The following is a 15,602-nucleotide window of genomic DNA, read 5'->3' as shown; positions in this document are numbered from 1 at the left end:
GAACCTGCGACCGTAGCGGACACGCGGTTCCAGACTGAAGCGCCTAGAACCGCACGGCCACACCGGCCGGCTCGTATACAGTGGTATGCCAAACTTAAGAGTGGAAGTAACTTTCGCATGATGTGTCACTGCCAAGTAACGTAGCTCTTTGAAAGGTGGACTATACATAAAAGTAACTGCGTCCCAACACCATAACACCTGGACTACCAAAACGATCATATTCGATAATGTTCCTGGGTGCATTACGAGCTCCCACTTCTCGCCATATGTGGGTACATAGAGCACTGTCGAACGTGATCGTTGTGGTGATCGAGATGTTACGGAGGTACAATGTTACACTCGTGTTCTGACCTCCAAAACTTTTAACACGGTACACTCAGTGGTCACCATTAATGTGAGACTGTACTCCTTCCCCATGGGGGTCTCTTAAGAGTTCATTCGGCACTGACTCCATTTGTATGGATGACAATGCGCCATCGCATGGACGAGTGCAGGTGGAAGGCTCTTGAAACGAGAGGATATTAGGCTAATGGATGGTCTGCACGTTCCCCTGACTTAAATCACATCGAGCATAATTGCGATGTTTTGTGAAGACATATAGCAGCACTTCCACTTCCAATATCATCCAGCATTTGTGAAGCGCTGTGTACGGTCCAAGTTTCATTGAATTATATTACTTGGCGTGACAGTGGCACTTCTTCCGACAGTTACCTTCGTCGTTGTTATGATCCATTGGTGTTAAATAGCCATACTACAGTAACCTCTTCCTTCCATTATGTTCCATTATGGTCCACCACCTTTTGGATTTCTTGGTTTTTAGTGTGGCCTAATCTTGATGCTCCAGCATTTCCGCTAGAGTAATCCATTTCCATGTAAAGCTATTAATTCTTTTTCTCTTCCTTGTTTCCCAAACTTTCTATCCTTACACTCATATTCCTTCTAATACTGTACATAATGTTTCTAGTTTTTGACCTCATTACCCAAAGAAATGAATTTAATAATAAGTTTCCCTTGTGCTGTCTTATTTTTAATTTCTACACTTTTTTCATGCGCAGGCCTTTTTCCATGCATAGGATTAGGTTACCACGCCCGGGTTCCCGGGTTCGATTCCCGGCGGGGTCAGGGATTTTCTCTGCCTCGTGATGACTGGGTGTTGTGTGATGTCCTTAGGTTAGTTAGGTTTAAGTAGTTCTAAGTTCTAGGGGACTGATGACCATAGATGTTCAGTCCCATAGTGCTCAGAGCCATTTGAACCATTTGATTAGGTTACGACTAAATATTTAAAGGAAGAAAAGAATTTAATACTAGCTTACAAAGTCGGTACTGTCGGTTTTCTATTACAAATGGAAACAAAAAAAAAGAACTGTGTTCGTAGAGGAGTGTCGAAAACATTTCATTCGTGAAAACACCTTTGAAATTATGAAGCAGTCGTAGAATGAAATACGCATAATGTACAATTGTATAAGTACACCTACGCCCGTGTCTACAATGCAATGGGCCGGCCGCGGTGGCCGAGCGGCTCTAGGCGCTTCAGTCTGGAACTGCGCGACTGCTACGGTCGCAGGTTCGAATCCTGCCTCGGGCATGGATGTGTGTGATGTCCTTAGGTTAGTTAGGTTTAAGTAGTTCTTAGTTCTAGGGGACTGATGACCATAGATGTTAAGTCCCATAGTGCTCAGAGCCATTTGAACCAATGCAACGGTGTAAACACCTCCATGGCAACGACTCTACAAAGCTCTGTAGATAACTATCGTTTCCTCCTGTACCGTTTGCGCTTAGCGGGTGAAATCTGTCGAAAGCACTTCCAAGTGTCAAAGATTTCCTAAAGTTGCCTCGGGTACAGAAGTGTCTTCGTAGTAAAGAATAAATGTATTAAAACTTATTCCACGATGCCGCATTTTTTGCAACATCATATCTCATGAACTATGTGTCGTACAATGATGTACTTGTGTAGGTACGTTAATGGGAGCATGTGCATTCTGTCTGCGAAATACACTCCTGGAAATTGAAATAAGAACACCGTGAATTCATTGTCCCAGGAAGGGGAAACTTTATTGACACATTCCTGGGGTCAGATACATCACATGATCACACTGACAGAACCACAGGCACATAGACACAGGCAACAGAGCATGCACAATGTCGGCACTAGTACAGTGTATATCCACCTTTCGCAGCAATGCAGGCTGCTATTCTCCCATGGAGACGATCGTAGAGATGCTGGATGTAGTCCTGTGGAACGGCTTGCCATGCCATTTCCACCTGGCGCCTCAGTTGGACCAGCGTTCGTGCTGGACGTGCAGACCGCGTGAGACGACGCTTCATCCAGTCCCAAACATGCTCAATGGGGGACAGATCCGGAGATCTTGCTGGCCAGGGTAGTTGACTTACACCTTCTAGAGCACGTTGGGTGGCACGGGATACATGCGGACGTGCGTTGTCCTGTTGGAACAGCAAGTTCCCATGCCGGTCTAGGAATGGTAGAACGATGGGTTCGATGACGGTTTGGATGTACCGTGCACTATTCAGTGTCCCCTCGACGATCACCAGTGGTGTACGGCCAGTGTAGGAGATCGCTCCCCACACCATGATGCCGGGTGTTGGCCCTGTGTGCCTCGGTCGTATGCAGTCCTGATTGTGGCGCTCACCTGCACGGCGCCAAACACGCATACGACCATCATTGGCACCAAGGCAGAAGCGACTCTCATCGCTGAAGACGACACGTCTCCATTCGTCCCTCCATTCACGCCTGTCGCGACACCACTGGAGACGGGCTGCACGATGTTGGGGCGTGAGCGGAAGACGGCCTAACGGTGTGCGGGACCGTAGCTCAGCTTCATGGAGACGGTTGCGAATGGTCCTCGCCGATACCCCAGGAGCAACAGTGTCCCTAATTTGCTGGGAAGTGGCGGTGCGGTCCCTTACGGCACTGCGTAGGATCCTACGGTCTTGGCGTGCATCCGTGCGTCGCTGCGGTCCGGTCCCAGGTCGACGGGCACGTGCACCTTCCGCCGACCACTGGCGACAACATCGATGTACTGTGGAGACCTCACGCCCCACGTGTTGAGCAATTCGGCGGTACGTCCACCCGGCCTCCCGCATGCCCACTATACGCCCTCGCTCAAAGTCCGTCAACTGCACATACGGTTCACGTCCACGCTGTCGCGGCATGCTACCAGTGTTAAAGACTGCGATGGAGCTCCGTATGCCACGGCAAACTGGCTGACACTGATGGCGGCGGTGCACAAATGCTGCGCAGCTAGCGCCATTCGACGGCCAACACCGCGGTTCCTGGTGTGTCCGCTGTGCCGTGCGTGTGATCATTGCTTGTACAGCCCTCTCGCAGTGTCCGGAGCAAGTATGGTGGGTCTGACACACCGGTGTCAATGTGTTCTTTTTTCCATTTCCAGGAGTGTATGTTGCGAATAGAGATGGTAGCAAAGAAGTCATTCATGATGCAGCAGTTTTTCACGCATCTCTGTGTTTATGACGTAATATTTCTTGAACTACCCATCTATACAATGATACAGTTTTGCAGTACATTCAGCGGCGTAGCTATACTGTCTGCAAAATGTGTTGCGAATAGAGCAAGTAACAAAAAAGTAATAAATTTGAACGTCACGCAGAATGCTGCATTTTTTCATGCATCTCAGTGATTATGACATCATATCTCCTGAAGGATGATGGGTATGTGATTCTTGCCCCAACAGCGGTTGTTGCCTGACTGTAAGGGATATGTCTACAAAGTTTGGTTGAAATTGGTCATGTGATTTCGGAGGAAATGTGGAACACATACACACACACACACACACACACACACACACACACAAACATATATTTTTGCAATATATGTAGACAGAATCCCCAGTATGTAATTCATGCTGTTAAACTAGCATATATACAGTTTTATAGTGTTTATTTATTTGTTGGTGTAAAATAAATTTTAAAAAACGTAACTTCGCAGTGCTGAGGCGAGTTGACGCCAGTTGTTTGTTGTGGACATTTAAGTTCTCTCATACAGAGTAAGTTACGTTGTAAGCTTACATTTTGACTCTTCGTGCGACGGCTCACAAGTAGGCTCCATCGACCGCAGGGAGCTTCTCATAGCTCCTGTGCTATTTCCCTTGTATGGTTCTCCAATTGAATGCTACCTCCACTGGCTAGTCAGTCCTGACGGCGAGGCCTACGAGAAAGACAGGCCGCGGCGCATACGTCACGAATGTAGTCCTGAACTCGCTCGCTCGCTCAGCTCAGAAGACAAAATGCGTTTCTAAACCTGTCAGCTCGCAGCTGGGCGTGTAAGTACTAGCGAGAATTACATCTTCCACTGGAATCTGCTATTATGAAGTCTTACTGATTAACAGTACTACAGCAAAATTTAATTTAAGATCAGTATTCGATATAAATGGTATAACGGTTTGTTTATAACATTTAGTCTCTTCTGCTTAACAGTACTCATTACATGCTGGAAGTGGTGCCTCATGCAACTGATAATCATTTTAGCATGATTTGATTTTACTGTACACCAGTACAGCCGTAACAAATTGTAAGTAGGCTCATGAACTTCCCATCATTATAGGACTAATAACAGAAGATTCCACAATAGCGGATTCCAGTAGAAGATTCAGTTTTCGTTTGCACGGACACGCCTAGTTACGAGTTAACAGGTGTAGAAACGTAGTTTGTCTGCTGATTTGAGTGAGAGCAGGACTACCTTCGTGACGTACGCGCCGCGGCCTGTCTTTCTCGTAGGCCTCGATGAGGCGTTACCCGAAGTGTTTAGCTGAAACACAGCAAAGCGCCTTTCAGTTACCGCAGGTATCTCCACAGTGGAGCAAACAAAGCAATGTTCCTTTGATGTGTACAAGGTGATTCAGCTGCTCCTATGGATGTCATTTTACGCAACCCCAAGGATCTTTTCGTAGGAGATTTAAATTATGCACTTGTATTCGTTTTCACGAGATGCCTCAATTTTATGGTTAATCAAGAAAAAAGTACGAAAGTGACCTAGTGACTTTAGAAACGCACCCCCACTTCCTCGCGCCGCCCCCACCAGTCAAAATTTCTCATTGTTGTTCATGGCGCTCTCTCCTATCACTGTAAAATAATTCGCGATTGTACGAATTATTTGCCTCTTTCGACATTTTTTGGTCTTACGCCATCAGCTGTGTCGAGCAGTTGCAAATTGTAAAATTTACGTTTGTGTAAATTTTACCTAACAATTTTGTGTATTTTAACAGCTTAAACTGAACAATTATATCGCTGTACTCGTCAGGTCTTCTGACCACAGAAGTACTGTGTTGGCAAGGGTTACGTTTGGATCGAGTTATCAATGTAATTGCTTTTAGAGTAACATTTACAAAAGTCGCTTTTCTTCCAGTGCCGTCATGGGCGCGTTCAATTTAACAGTATTAAAGAAATAGCTGGCAATGTTGGTGGTGAAATAGGCCAGTCAACAGAGACCAAGAAACGGTCGAATATCGGGAGCAGTTCGTGTAGTCAGAAATTTTTGTACATTGTAGGAGGAAGTTCCCTGAACAACATATCAGAGATCCTGACTGGTGAGGGATCAGTGTGGGGAATGTTACTTACGCACGTTTTCCTGAACAACTCGAAAAACCATGGCCTCCAATGATAACGTATTCCGGTAAAAAGTTTAACTACACTACTGTCCATTAAAATTGCTGCACCAAGAAGAAATGCAGATGATAAACGGGCATTCATTGCACAAATATATTATACTAGAACTGACACGTGATTACATTTTCACGCAATTTGGGTGCATAGATCCTGAGAAATTAGTACTCAGAACAACCACCTCTGGCCGTAATAACGCCCTTGATACGCCTGGGCATGGAGTCAAACAGAGCGTGGATGGCTTGTACAGGTACAGCTGCCCATGAAGCTTCAACACGGTACCACAAGTTCATCAAGAGTAGTGACTAGAGTATTGTGACGAGCCAGTTGCTCGGCCACCATTAACCACACGTTTTCAGTTGGTGAGGGATCTGGAGAATGTGCTGGCCAGGGTAGCAGTCGAACATTTTCTGTATCCAGGAAAGCCCGTACAGGACCTGCAACATGCGGTCGTGCATTATCCTGCTGAAATGTAGGGTTTCGCTGTGATTGAATGAAGGGTAGAGCCACGGGTCGTAACACATCTGAAATGTAACGTTCACTGTTCAAAGTGCCGTCAATGCGAACAAGAAGTGACCGAGACGTGTAACCAATGACACCTCTTACCATCACGTAGGGTGATACGCCAGTATGGCGATGACGAATACACGCTTCCAATGTGCGTTCACCACGATGTCGCCAAACACGGATGCTACCATCATGGGGCTGTAAACAGAACCTGGATTCATCCCAACAAATGACGTTTTGCCATTCGTGCACCCAGGTTCGTCGTTGAGTACACCATCGCAGGCGCTCCCGTCTGTGATGCAGCGTCAAGGGTAACCGCAGCCATGGTCTCCGACCAGATAGTCCATGCTGCTGCAAACGTCGTTGAACTGTTAGTGCAGATGGCTGTTGTCTTGCAAACGTCCCCATCTGTTGACTCAGGGAACGAGACGTGGCTGCACGATCCGTTACAGCCATGCGAATAAGATGCCTGTCATCTCGACTGCTAGTGATACGAGGCCGTTGGGATACAGCACGGCGTTGCGTATTACCATCCTGAACCCACCGATTCCATATTCTGCTAACAGTCATTGGATCTCGACCAACGCGATCAGCAGTGTCACGATAGGCTACAATCCGACCTTTATCAAATCGGGAACGTGATGGTACGCATTTCCCCTCCTTACATGAGGCATCACAGCTACGTTTCACCAGGCAACGCCGGTCAACTGCTGTTTGTGTATGAGAAAACGGTTGGAAACTTTCCTCATGCCAGCACGTTGTAGGTGTCGCCACCGGCGCCACCTTGCGTGAATTCTCTGAAAAGCTAATCATTTGCGTATCACAGCATCTTCCTCCTGTCGGTTAAATTTCGCGTCTGTAGCACTTCATCTTTGTGGTGTAGCAATTTTAATGGGTAGTAGTGTACATTAAATTTCCTAAGAAAAGGTCATGTTGATTTCTTTTGTCGGAGTAATAGTTTGCGCAGAGCGAACGAGAGAATATGAAAATGCATCGGCATGTCAGCTAGCTGTCCACACTCCCAGCTAGCCAACAGTCGAGTGCGCCACCTAGCAAACTTGCGGCAAACCTTACTCCTTGTGAGGCACGCTGTAGACAAGTGTGCTGCAGTGGTTAGCTGAGGCAAGTTGCGTGTTCTACGAGAGTGCTAAGTGTGGGACGGGTGTGTTGTGTTGCAGATGGCGATGTCTACGGCAGTGAAGGCAGTGCTGTTGCTGGTGGTGGCCCTGGCCGCAACCTGCTGGGCGCGCGCTGAGCCCCTGGGACAGCAGCCCAGCGACAAGGCACGCCTGCTCAACGAGCTCGACGTGAGTAGACCGTTCAACGCACTAACTTCCTCGAATGGAAAATTCCCAACTAAAAGCACACTGGTGCACTTTTAAAATATCGTTTCTAAAAGCTCATTTTCCGTTCTAGATATAAAATTTCGAGATTTCCTGAATTTGTTGGTGGATTGAAACTGTTTGTGAATTCCGGACTTACAACCCTTTCTTTATTTATTTCTCTCTCTCTCTCTCTCTCTTTTTTTTTACCAGTCACTTTGTTTAACAAATTCCTTCTCTTAAGACTATCAGATCAATTAAATACAGGCTGTTTCAAAAGGGACTTTACAACTTTGAAAATGCATATAAATTAATTCATAGTACCTACAGAGGTGATTGTTGTGTCAATTTGTAGGGAAATACCAGGTGATCAAAAGGTCAGTATGAATTTGAAAACTGAATAAATCACGGAATAATGTAGATAGAGAGGTACAAATTGACACACATGCTTGGAATGACATGGGGTTTTATTAGAACCAAAAAAATACAAAAGTTAAAAAAAGTCCGTCAGATGGCGCTTCATCTGATCAGAATAGCAATAATTAGCATAAGAAAGTAAGACAAAGCAAAGATGATGTTCTTTACAGGAAATGCTCAATATATCCACCATAATTCCTCAAAAATAGCTGTAGTCGAGGAATAATGTTGTGAACAGCACTGTAAAGCATGTCCGCAGTTATGGTGAGGCATTGGCGTCGGATGCTGTCTTTCAGCATCCCTTGAGATGTCGGTCGATCACGATACACTTGCGACTTCAGGTAACCCCAAAGCCAATAATCGCACGGACTAAGGTCTGTTGACTTGGGAGGCCAAGCATGACGAAAGTGCGGCTGAGCACACGATCATCACGAAACGACGCGCGCAAGAGATCTTTCAAGAGTCTAGTAATGCTTTGTTTCCTTTTTCGGTTCTAATAAAACCCCATGTCATTCCAAGCATGAGTGCCAATTTTTACCTCTCTATCTACATTATTCCGTCGTTTATTAAGTTTTCAAATTTATACTGACTTTTTGATCACCCGGTACATCAAGGATTGTCTGGCGTAGTTCGCTAGTGGCGAATTGCACCGTAAGGAACGCTAGCGGCAGTTGCGTTTAAGATGGCTGCCTTCACTGGACCCCAGTGTTCGAACTGTGTGTTTGGTTTGAAAAATCGAAGTCGGCGACAACGGTTCAGCGTAATTTCCGTACCAAGTACGCTAAAGATCCTCCTAGCATGCCCACAATTTATGAGTGGCATAAATGTTTTGTCGAAAACGGGTGCTCGATAAAACACGGGAAATCGTCAGGTCTTCCAAACACATCTGATAACGTCGTTGAGCGAGTGAGACTACGTTGTGTCAACAGCCGTACGGAATTGACCCACCGTGCATCCCACATACAACTGTTTGGTGTGCGTTGAGAAACCGATTGCATTTGAAACCGTACAGATTGACAATCGTACAAGCAGTAAAAGACACTGATTAAATTGCTCGAAGGAACTTCTGTGCCGACATGTTAAATCGGTTACATGAGGAATCTCTTGGACAAAATCATCTTTTCTGACGAGTCGACTTTTCACTTACGTGGCAACGTTAACACACATAACTAAAGGAATTGTGGCAGTGTAAATCCACATCAAACATTGCAACATGTTCGTGATAGCCCTAAACTTAACATTTCTTGTGCATTGAGCAAGAACAGTTAATGGCCCCTTTTTTTCCGTGAGAGAACGGGATAGTGTACTTGGATATGTTACAACAATTTTTGATACCACAGATCGATGAGGATGACCAAGAACGAAATGTTTACTTCATGCAAGATGGTGCGCCAAGCTACTACCTGGATGACGTCCGGGAGTTCCTCAGTGACAGCTTTCCACGTCAGTGGATTGGCCGGGATGCTCCAATTGCACGGCCCCCACGTTCCCCAGACACGAAAACGCTTGATTTTTTTATGGGGATTCACAAGGATATCGTGTTTGTATCTCCTGTGCCGGCTTCTCTACCTGGACTTCGAGCAAGAATTTACACATCCGCTGAGAAAGTTACACTTGCAATGCTATAACGAGTTTGGGAAGAAATTAACTTTCGATGGGATGTGTGCAGGATAACCATTGGAAGGCACATATAACATCCTAAGTTTAAGGTAAAAAAAACGTGATGTATTTCCCTACAAAATAACACTAAACCCAGCTCTGTATCTTCTTTCAGTAAATTTGTATGAATTTTTAAGGTTGTTAACTCCTTTCTGAAACACCCTGTACTTAGGGATACTGAAGCACCCTGTACAGAGGGATTACAATTACGAATAACTTAAATTGGACGATCACATAGATAGTGTTGTGGGGAAAGCAAACCAACAACTACGATTTTTTGGCAGAACACTTGGAGAATGTAGCAGGGCTACTAAAGAGACTGCTTACACTACGCTTGTCCGTCTTCTTCTGAAGTATTGCTGTGCAGTGTGGGATTCGTGTTAGTTAGGGTTGACGGAGGACATCTAAAAAGTCGAAAAAAGGGCAGCTCGTTTTGTATTATCACAAAATATGGGGGAGGTGTCACGGATATGATACGCCATATGGGCTGGCAATATTTAAAACAAATCCATGTTATGGGACAGCAACTCTTACTGAATTGTGAAGCAAACATGCTGCCAGAGTTGGGAATGAAATTGATGTTTATTCAGTAGGTGAACGGTTTCAGGATAATATCCATTTTCAAACCAACCAAGGCTCCCAAAGATGATAAATTATCACGAAAAATGTAAGTCCGGTTCCACGTGAACATCACCGAAGATCGTTAGTGAATCACTTGGGACCGAACCTACATGTACAGGTATCATTTAATGATATTTGCGACGTATATTTAACTTTGGAAGCCTTGGTTGGTTCGAAATTGGGTATTAATCTGAAACCGAGCACCTACTGAATAAACATCTGTTTTATTTGCAACCCTGGCTGTCTTTTTAATTATTTTTTTTATTGCAAAGGACTCCACAGCCGAAACAAACTTTCCGAGTGACAGTCGTGTGAGAGTAGGCAGACCGTTCGCCGGGTGCAAGTCTTTCGACTTGACGCACCATCGACGACTTGCGCGTCGATGGGGATGAAATAATGATGATAACACAAAACCAAGTCCCTGAGCGGAGAAAATCTCTGACCCAGCCAGGAATCAAACCTGGGCCCTTAGGATTGACATTCTGTCGCGCTGACCACTCAGCTACCGGGGGCGGACAATGACAGTAATATGCCGCACTAACTGTTGTTAGTTGTATTTAAAGTATCCCTTTATTTTATATTCTTAACTATTGCAAAGTTTCCGCTGTGTACGGTTTTCCGAGTAGCTGAAATACATTCAGGATGTAACATCGTTCAAATACAAATATAAAACAACCATTGGTTGTTTAATCAACGGAATAAATAGTAGAAATGACTAAAAATAAAAGTGATCATACGTAGCACAACCCGTCGACTGGATAACCCTGTCTCACAGTCAAGATTCTTATTCAGTGTTAAATTGTGTCAACCATTCGTAAGCCATCCTGTACGTCTCCCGTGCGCAGGATTTCCCATTTATGTTGACCACCACAACTAACTTTTTATCCGGAAGCACATTAAAGAAGGTATTAAGAAAAGGCTGTCTAGCTACAAGGGAGAAATTAACAGGCAATAGTGCCTTTTTATAACTTTGTCCGTTGCGAAAATATGAACAAGAAAGATGATCATCCTTGTTAATGTCCCCCTGGTAGCTAAACAACATTTGCTTGATACATTTTTTATTTTTCTTCTGGACAAAAAGTTATATGAGGTCGACAAGTTAAGTGATACTCCCTGTACAGAAAGAAGAAAAAATTGAAGAATTATTACAATAGTAAGTTATCTCGTCTTCAGCGCTATGAACTCATTAGCGCCCAGAATTTCTCTGACAGTAGATTTAAAGCAACGACAGAGCCCGCCGTCTGCAGCAGCTGCCAAAAGCTGCATGCCAAATTACCTCCGAAATCCCTCGCAGAAGACACGGCCGAAGCACCGGCGCTCGCCTGACTGCCAGTGCCGCCAACTGTTGCGCGATAAACCGCCGCCTGAGCCGACGCAGAGGGAAGCGGCGTTTAGGGGGCATCCGCGTGGCACCGGCTGCAGGCACTGGAGTGCGTGCGCCGTCGACCAATCAGCTCTGCGCCAGCTGCTGCGCTCCCACCCTGCGCGTCCTCCTCTCAGCGGGGTTATTTTTCTGCTGGAAAAAACCGCCGTCATTAAAAAAAGTGGGTTAATTCCCGTACGCAGAAGGACGTTTTGAGAACCGTATGCAGCGATTACTTTGATCCTTTGCGGGCAATTTTGGCCCACTTGTCGGAAAAAGTTTTAATTTTTTTCCGTGTAAGTTACGTCAGCGTGCAGTAAACCAGGGAGTATGCATTCCTAACGTGCAAAGAACGATCTAGAACACCGGTCTTCAAACTTATTTCCTCAAGAGACTGTGGGCCGCATATGTACTGACGTCATAATGGCGATAAAAATGTTTCCGCTTGAGGGCATTGCAGCTTGTATGCAACGTAGCGCGACTACGATGCGGATGTACAACCACCGACATGTAGGTTTGGGACAAGTGCGGCATTCGTGATTTTCCGACGTGATAGCAGTAAATGCTGGAACGTAAATTATGGCGACGTTATTATCAAATGCGTTCAAACAGAACGAACATGCTGTTATTCTTTTCTTGGTTATCGAAGGACAAACACTAGTAGACATCCATCGGAGAATGAATAAGTTGTGTGAGGCAGCATGTCTGTCGAACATCCACCTTTCAGGAATGGTGCTATAAGGGGTGTTGCTACTTCATGATAACGCACGTCTCCACATCGCAAATGTTGTAGAGCAGAAGTTACTCCAAATCAAGTGGAATACACTCGAGCATCTCTCCCAATGCAATTATCACGCCTTCGATACCTTTAAATAAGTCTAGAAGGGTCGACGAGCCCCGTTCAACGAGGATGTGCAGTAGGCAGTTACAGACTTCTTCACGCAGCAGGACACGGAGTTTTACCTGGCGTGTCGGTGGGATGATTTCCTCAGTGCTCATAGCGATTTCGCCTTAGTGCCATACTAGTATGAACTGTACATTCTTAGGACGGAAGCTTTTTGATTGCCCCTTGTATTACACAGATCAAAAAAAGTATTGCATCACTCCGGTTCCCAGAACTCCTGAAGATAGACTTAGACTGTGAATATTCTATTACAGACACAGTCCCTTCGACTGTTCAGAGATGTAACGAAACCTGTCCAAAGATGCAAACAACTATGCATGAGCAGCGCCTATTAGACGGAGGGGGTCCGGCAGCCGATCAGTTCCAGTCATTCCACCAGGAAGGAGGTACACGACTCGTGTTGTCTGTAGTTCAACCATGCCTAGACGGTTAATACCGCGATTCGATCGCGTCCGCATTGTTACTTTGGGCCAGGAAGGGCTCTCAACAAGGGAAGTGTCCAGGCGTCTCGGAGTAACCAAAGGGATATTGTTCAGACATGGAGGAGATACATAGAGACAGGAGCTGTCGATGACATACCTCGCTTAGGCAGCTCTACGGCTACTACTGCAGTGGATGACAGCTTCCTATGGATTATGGATCGGAGCAACCCTGATAGCAACGACACCATGTTGAATAATGCTTTTCGTACAGCCACAGGACGTGGTGTTACGACTCATACTGTGCGCAATAGGCTGCATGATGCGCAACTTCAATCCCGACGTCCATGGCGAGCTTCATCTTTGCAACCACGACACCATGCAGCGCGGTACAGATGGGTCCAACAACATGCCGAATGGACCGCTCAGGATAGCTTCGCGTTCTCTTCACCGATCAGTGTCGCATATGCCCTCAACCAAACAATTGTCGGAGGCGTGTTTGGAGGCAACCCGATCAGGCTGAACGGCTTAGACACACTGTACAGCGAGTGTAGCAAGGTGGAGGTCCCCTGCCGACGTACGCCGCTGGTGGTCATGGAAGGTGCCGTAACGGCTGTACGATACATTAATACCATCCTCCGATCGATAGTGCAGCCATATCGGCAGCATATTGGTGAGGCATTCGTCTTCATGGACGACAATTCGCGCCCCCATCGTGACTTCCTTCGGGATAACGACATCGCTCGACTAGAGTGACCGCTATCGAACATGCCTGGGATAGACTGAAAAGGGCTGTTTATGGACCTACCACTCTGAGGGATCTCCATTGAGGAGTGGGACAATCTCGACCAACAGACTTGATGAACTTGTGGATAGTATGCCACGGCGAATACAGGCATGCATCAATACAAGAGGACGTGCTAGTGGGTATTAGAGGTACCGGTGTGTACAGCAATCTGGACCACCACCTCTGAAGGTCTCGCTGTATGGTGGTACAACATGCAATGTGTGATTTTCGTGAACAATAAAAAGGGTGGAAATGATGTTTACGTTGATCTCTATTCCAGTTTTCTGCACAGGTTCTGGAACTCTCGGAACCGAGGTGATGTAAACTTTCTTTGATGTGTGTATATTAACTGTAACCTACATACGTTAGTGTGTTATTTGCGCCCAGTAAACTAGCTACAGTTAACAGTATTTGTACTTACATTTAAATACAGTATTGAATATGAGACAGAATGGCAAAAATTGACAAATGGTTTAAAATCCAGTTTTCTTCTACTCACTGTGTTGTATTACAACACCATTCATAAATTTAATGTTCCTTGCTACAGATATGTACCGTATTTGAAAATGACCGTCTCTGTATTGCGCATTCCTGAACCCATGTTACTCCTGTGTCAAAATTGACAACATAGCGTGTGATCAGTACGTGCCGCGCATGCTCGTGAGTTGTCAGTCCTGGTAGACAAACAATAAAACATTACGCCTCTCTCACCATCTAATCTCGCAGTGGCCGCGCTACTTACCCCTCCGCTTCTTATACACCTAAAAGCCAAAAAAACTGGAGCACCCACCTAATATCGTGTAGGGTCCCCGCGAGCACGCAGAAGTGCCGCAACACTACGTGGCATGAACTCGATAATGTCTAAAGTAGTGCTGGAGGAAATTAACACCATGAATCCTGCAGAGCCGTAAGAGAACGAGGGGGTTGATATCTCTTCTGAACAGCACGTTCCAAGGCACACCAGATATGCTCAATAATATTCACGTCTGGGGAGTTTGGTGGCAGCAGAATTGTTTAAACTCAGAAGAGTGTCCCTGGAGCCACTCTGTAGCAATTCTGGACGTGTGGGGTGCCGCATTGTTCTGTTGGAATTGCCGAAGTTCGTCGGAATGTACAATGGACATGAACGGACGCAGGTGATCAGACAGGATGCTTACGTACGTGTCACCTGTCAGAGTCGTTTCTAGACGTATCAGGGGCCCCATATCACTCCACGCGCTCCACACCATTACATACACTCTACCAGCTTGCACAGTCCCCTGCTGACAAGCAGGGTCCATGTCTTCATGAGGCTGTCTCAATACCCGTACATTTTCATCCTCTAGATACAATTTGAAACGAGGCTCGTCCGACCTGGCAAAATGTTTCCAATCATCAACAGTCCAATGCTGGTGTTGACGGCCCCAGGCGGGGGCGTAAGGCTTTGTGTCGTGCTGTTATCAAGGGTACACGAGCGGGGCTTCGGCTCCGAAAGCCCATATCGATGATGCTTCGTTGGTTAGCACTCTGACACATGTTGATGGCCAAGCATTGAAATCTGCAGCAATTTACGGAAGGGTTGCACTTCTGTCACTTTGAACGATTCTCTTCATTCATCGTTGGTCCCGGTCTTGCAGGGTCTTTTTCCGTAGCAGTGGTGTCGGAGATTTTATATTTTACCGGATTTCTGATATTCACGGTACATTCGTGAAATGATCGTACGGTAAAATTCCCACTTCATCGCTACCTCGGAGATTCTGTGTCCCATCGCTCGTGTGACGACTATAAAACCACGTTCAAACTCAGTTAATCAGTCAATCTTGATAACCTGCCATTGTAGCAGCAGTAACCGATGTAACTACTGCGCCAGACTCTTGCCTTGCCGACCACAGCGCTGTATTCTGCCTGTTTAAATGTCTCTGTATTTGAACGCATGTCTATGTCAGTTTCTTTGGCGTTTCAGTGTGTAAGTTGCCAACTTGGCTCA

General features: G+C 45.8%; 1 protein-coding gene across 1 annotated transcript in view; it reads left to right on the top strand.

The window, feature by feature from the left end:
- The window catches only part of LOC126176951 (prohormone-1-like), a 326,878-nt gene that overhangs the window by 165,090 nt on the left and 146,186 nt on the right, over nt 1-15,602 (top strand). The window contains exon 2 of the mRNA XM_049924159.1: nt 7,323-7,451. Coding sequence (XP_049780116.1) covers nt 7,323-7,451 — 129 coding nt within the window. The remainder of the gene's footprint in view (nt 1-7,322; nt 7,452-15,602) is intronic.

This window comes from Schistocerca cancellata, chromosome 3, assembly GCF_023864275.1.
Source record: "Schistocerca cancellata isolate TAMUIC-IGC-003103 chromosome 3, iqSchCanc2.1, whole genome shotgun sequence".
NCBI lineage: Eukaryota > Metazoa > Arthropoda > Insecta > Orthoptera > Acrididae > Schistocerca > Schistocerca cancellata.
Note: the sequence above shows the minus strand (reverse complement) of the source record. Positions and strands in the feature narration are given on the sequence as shown.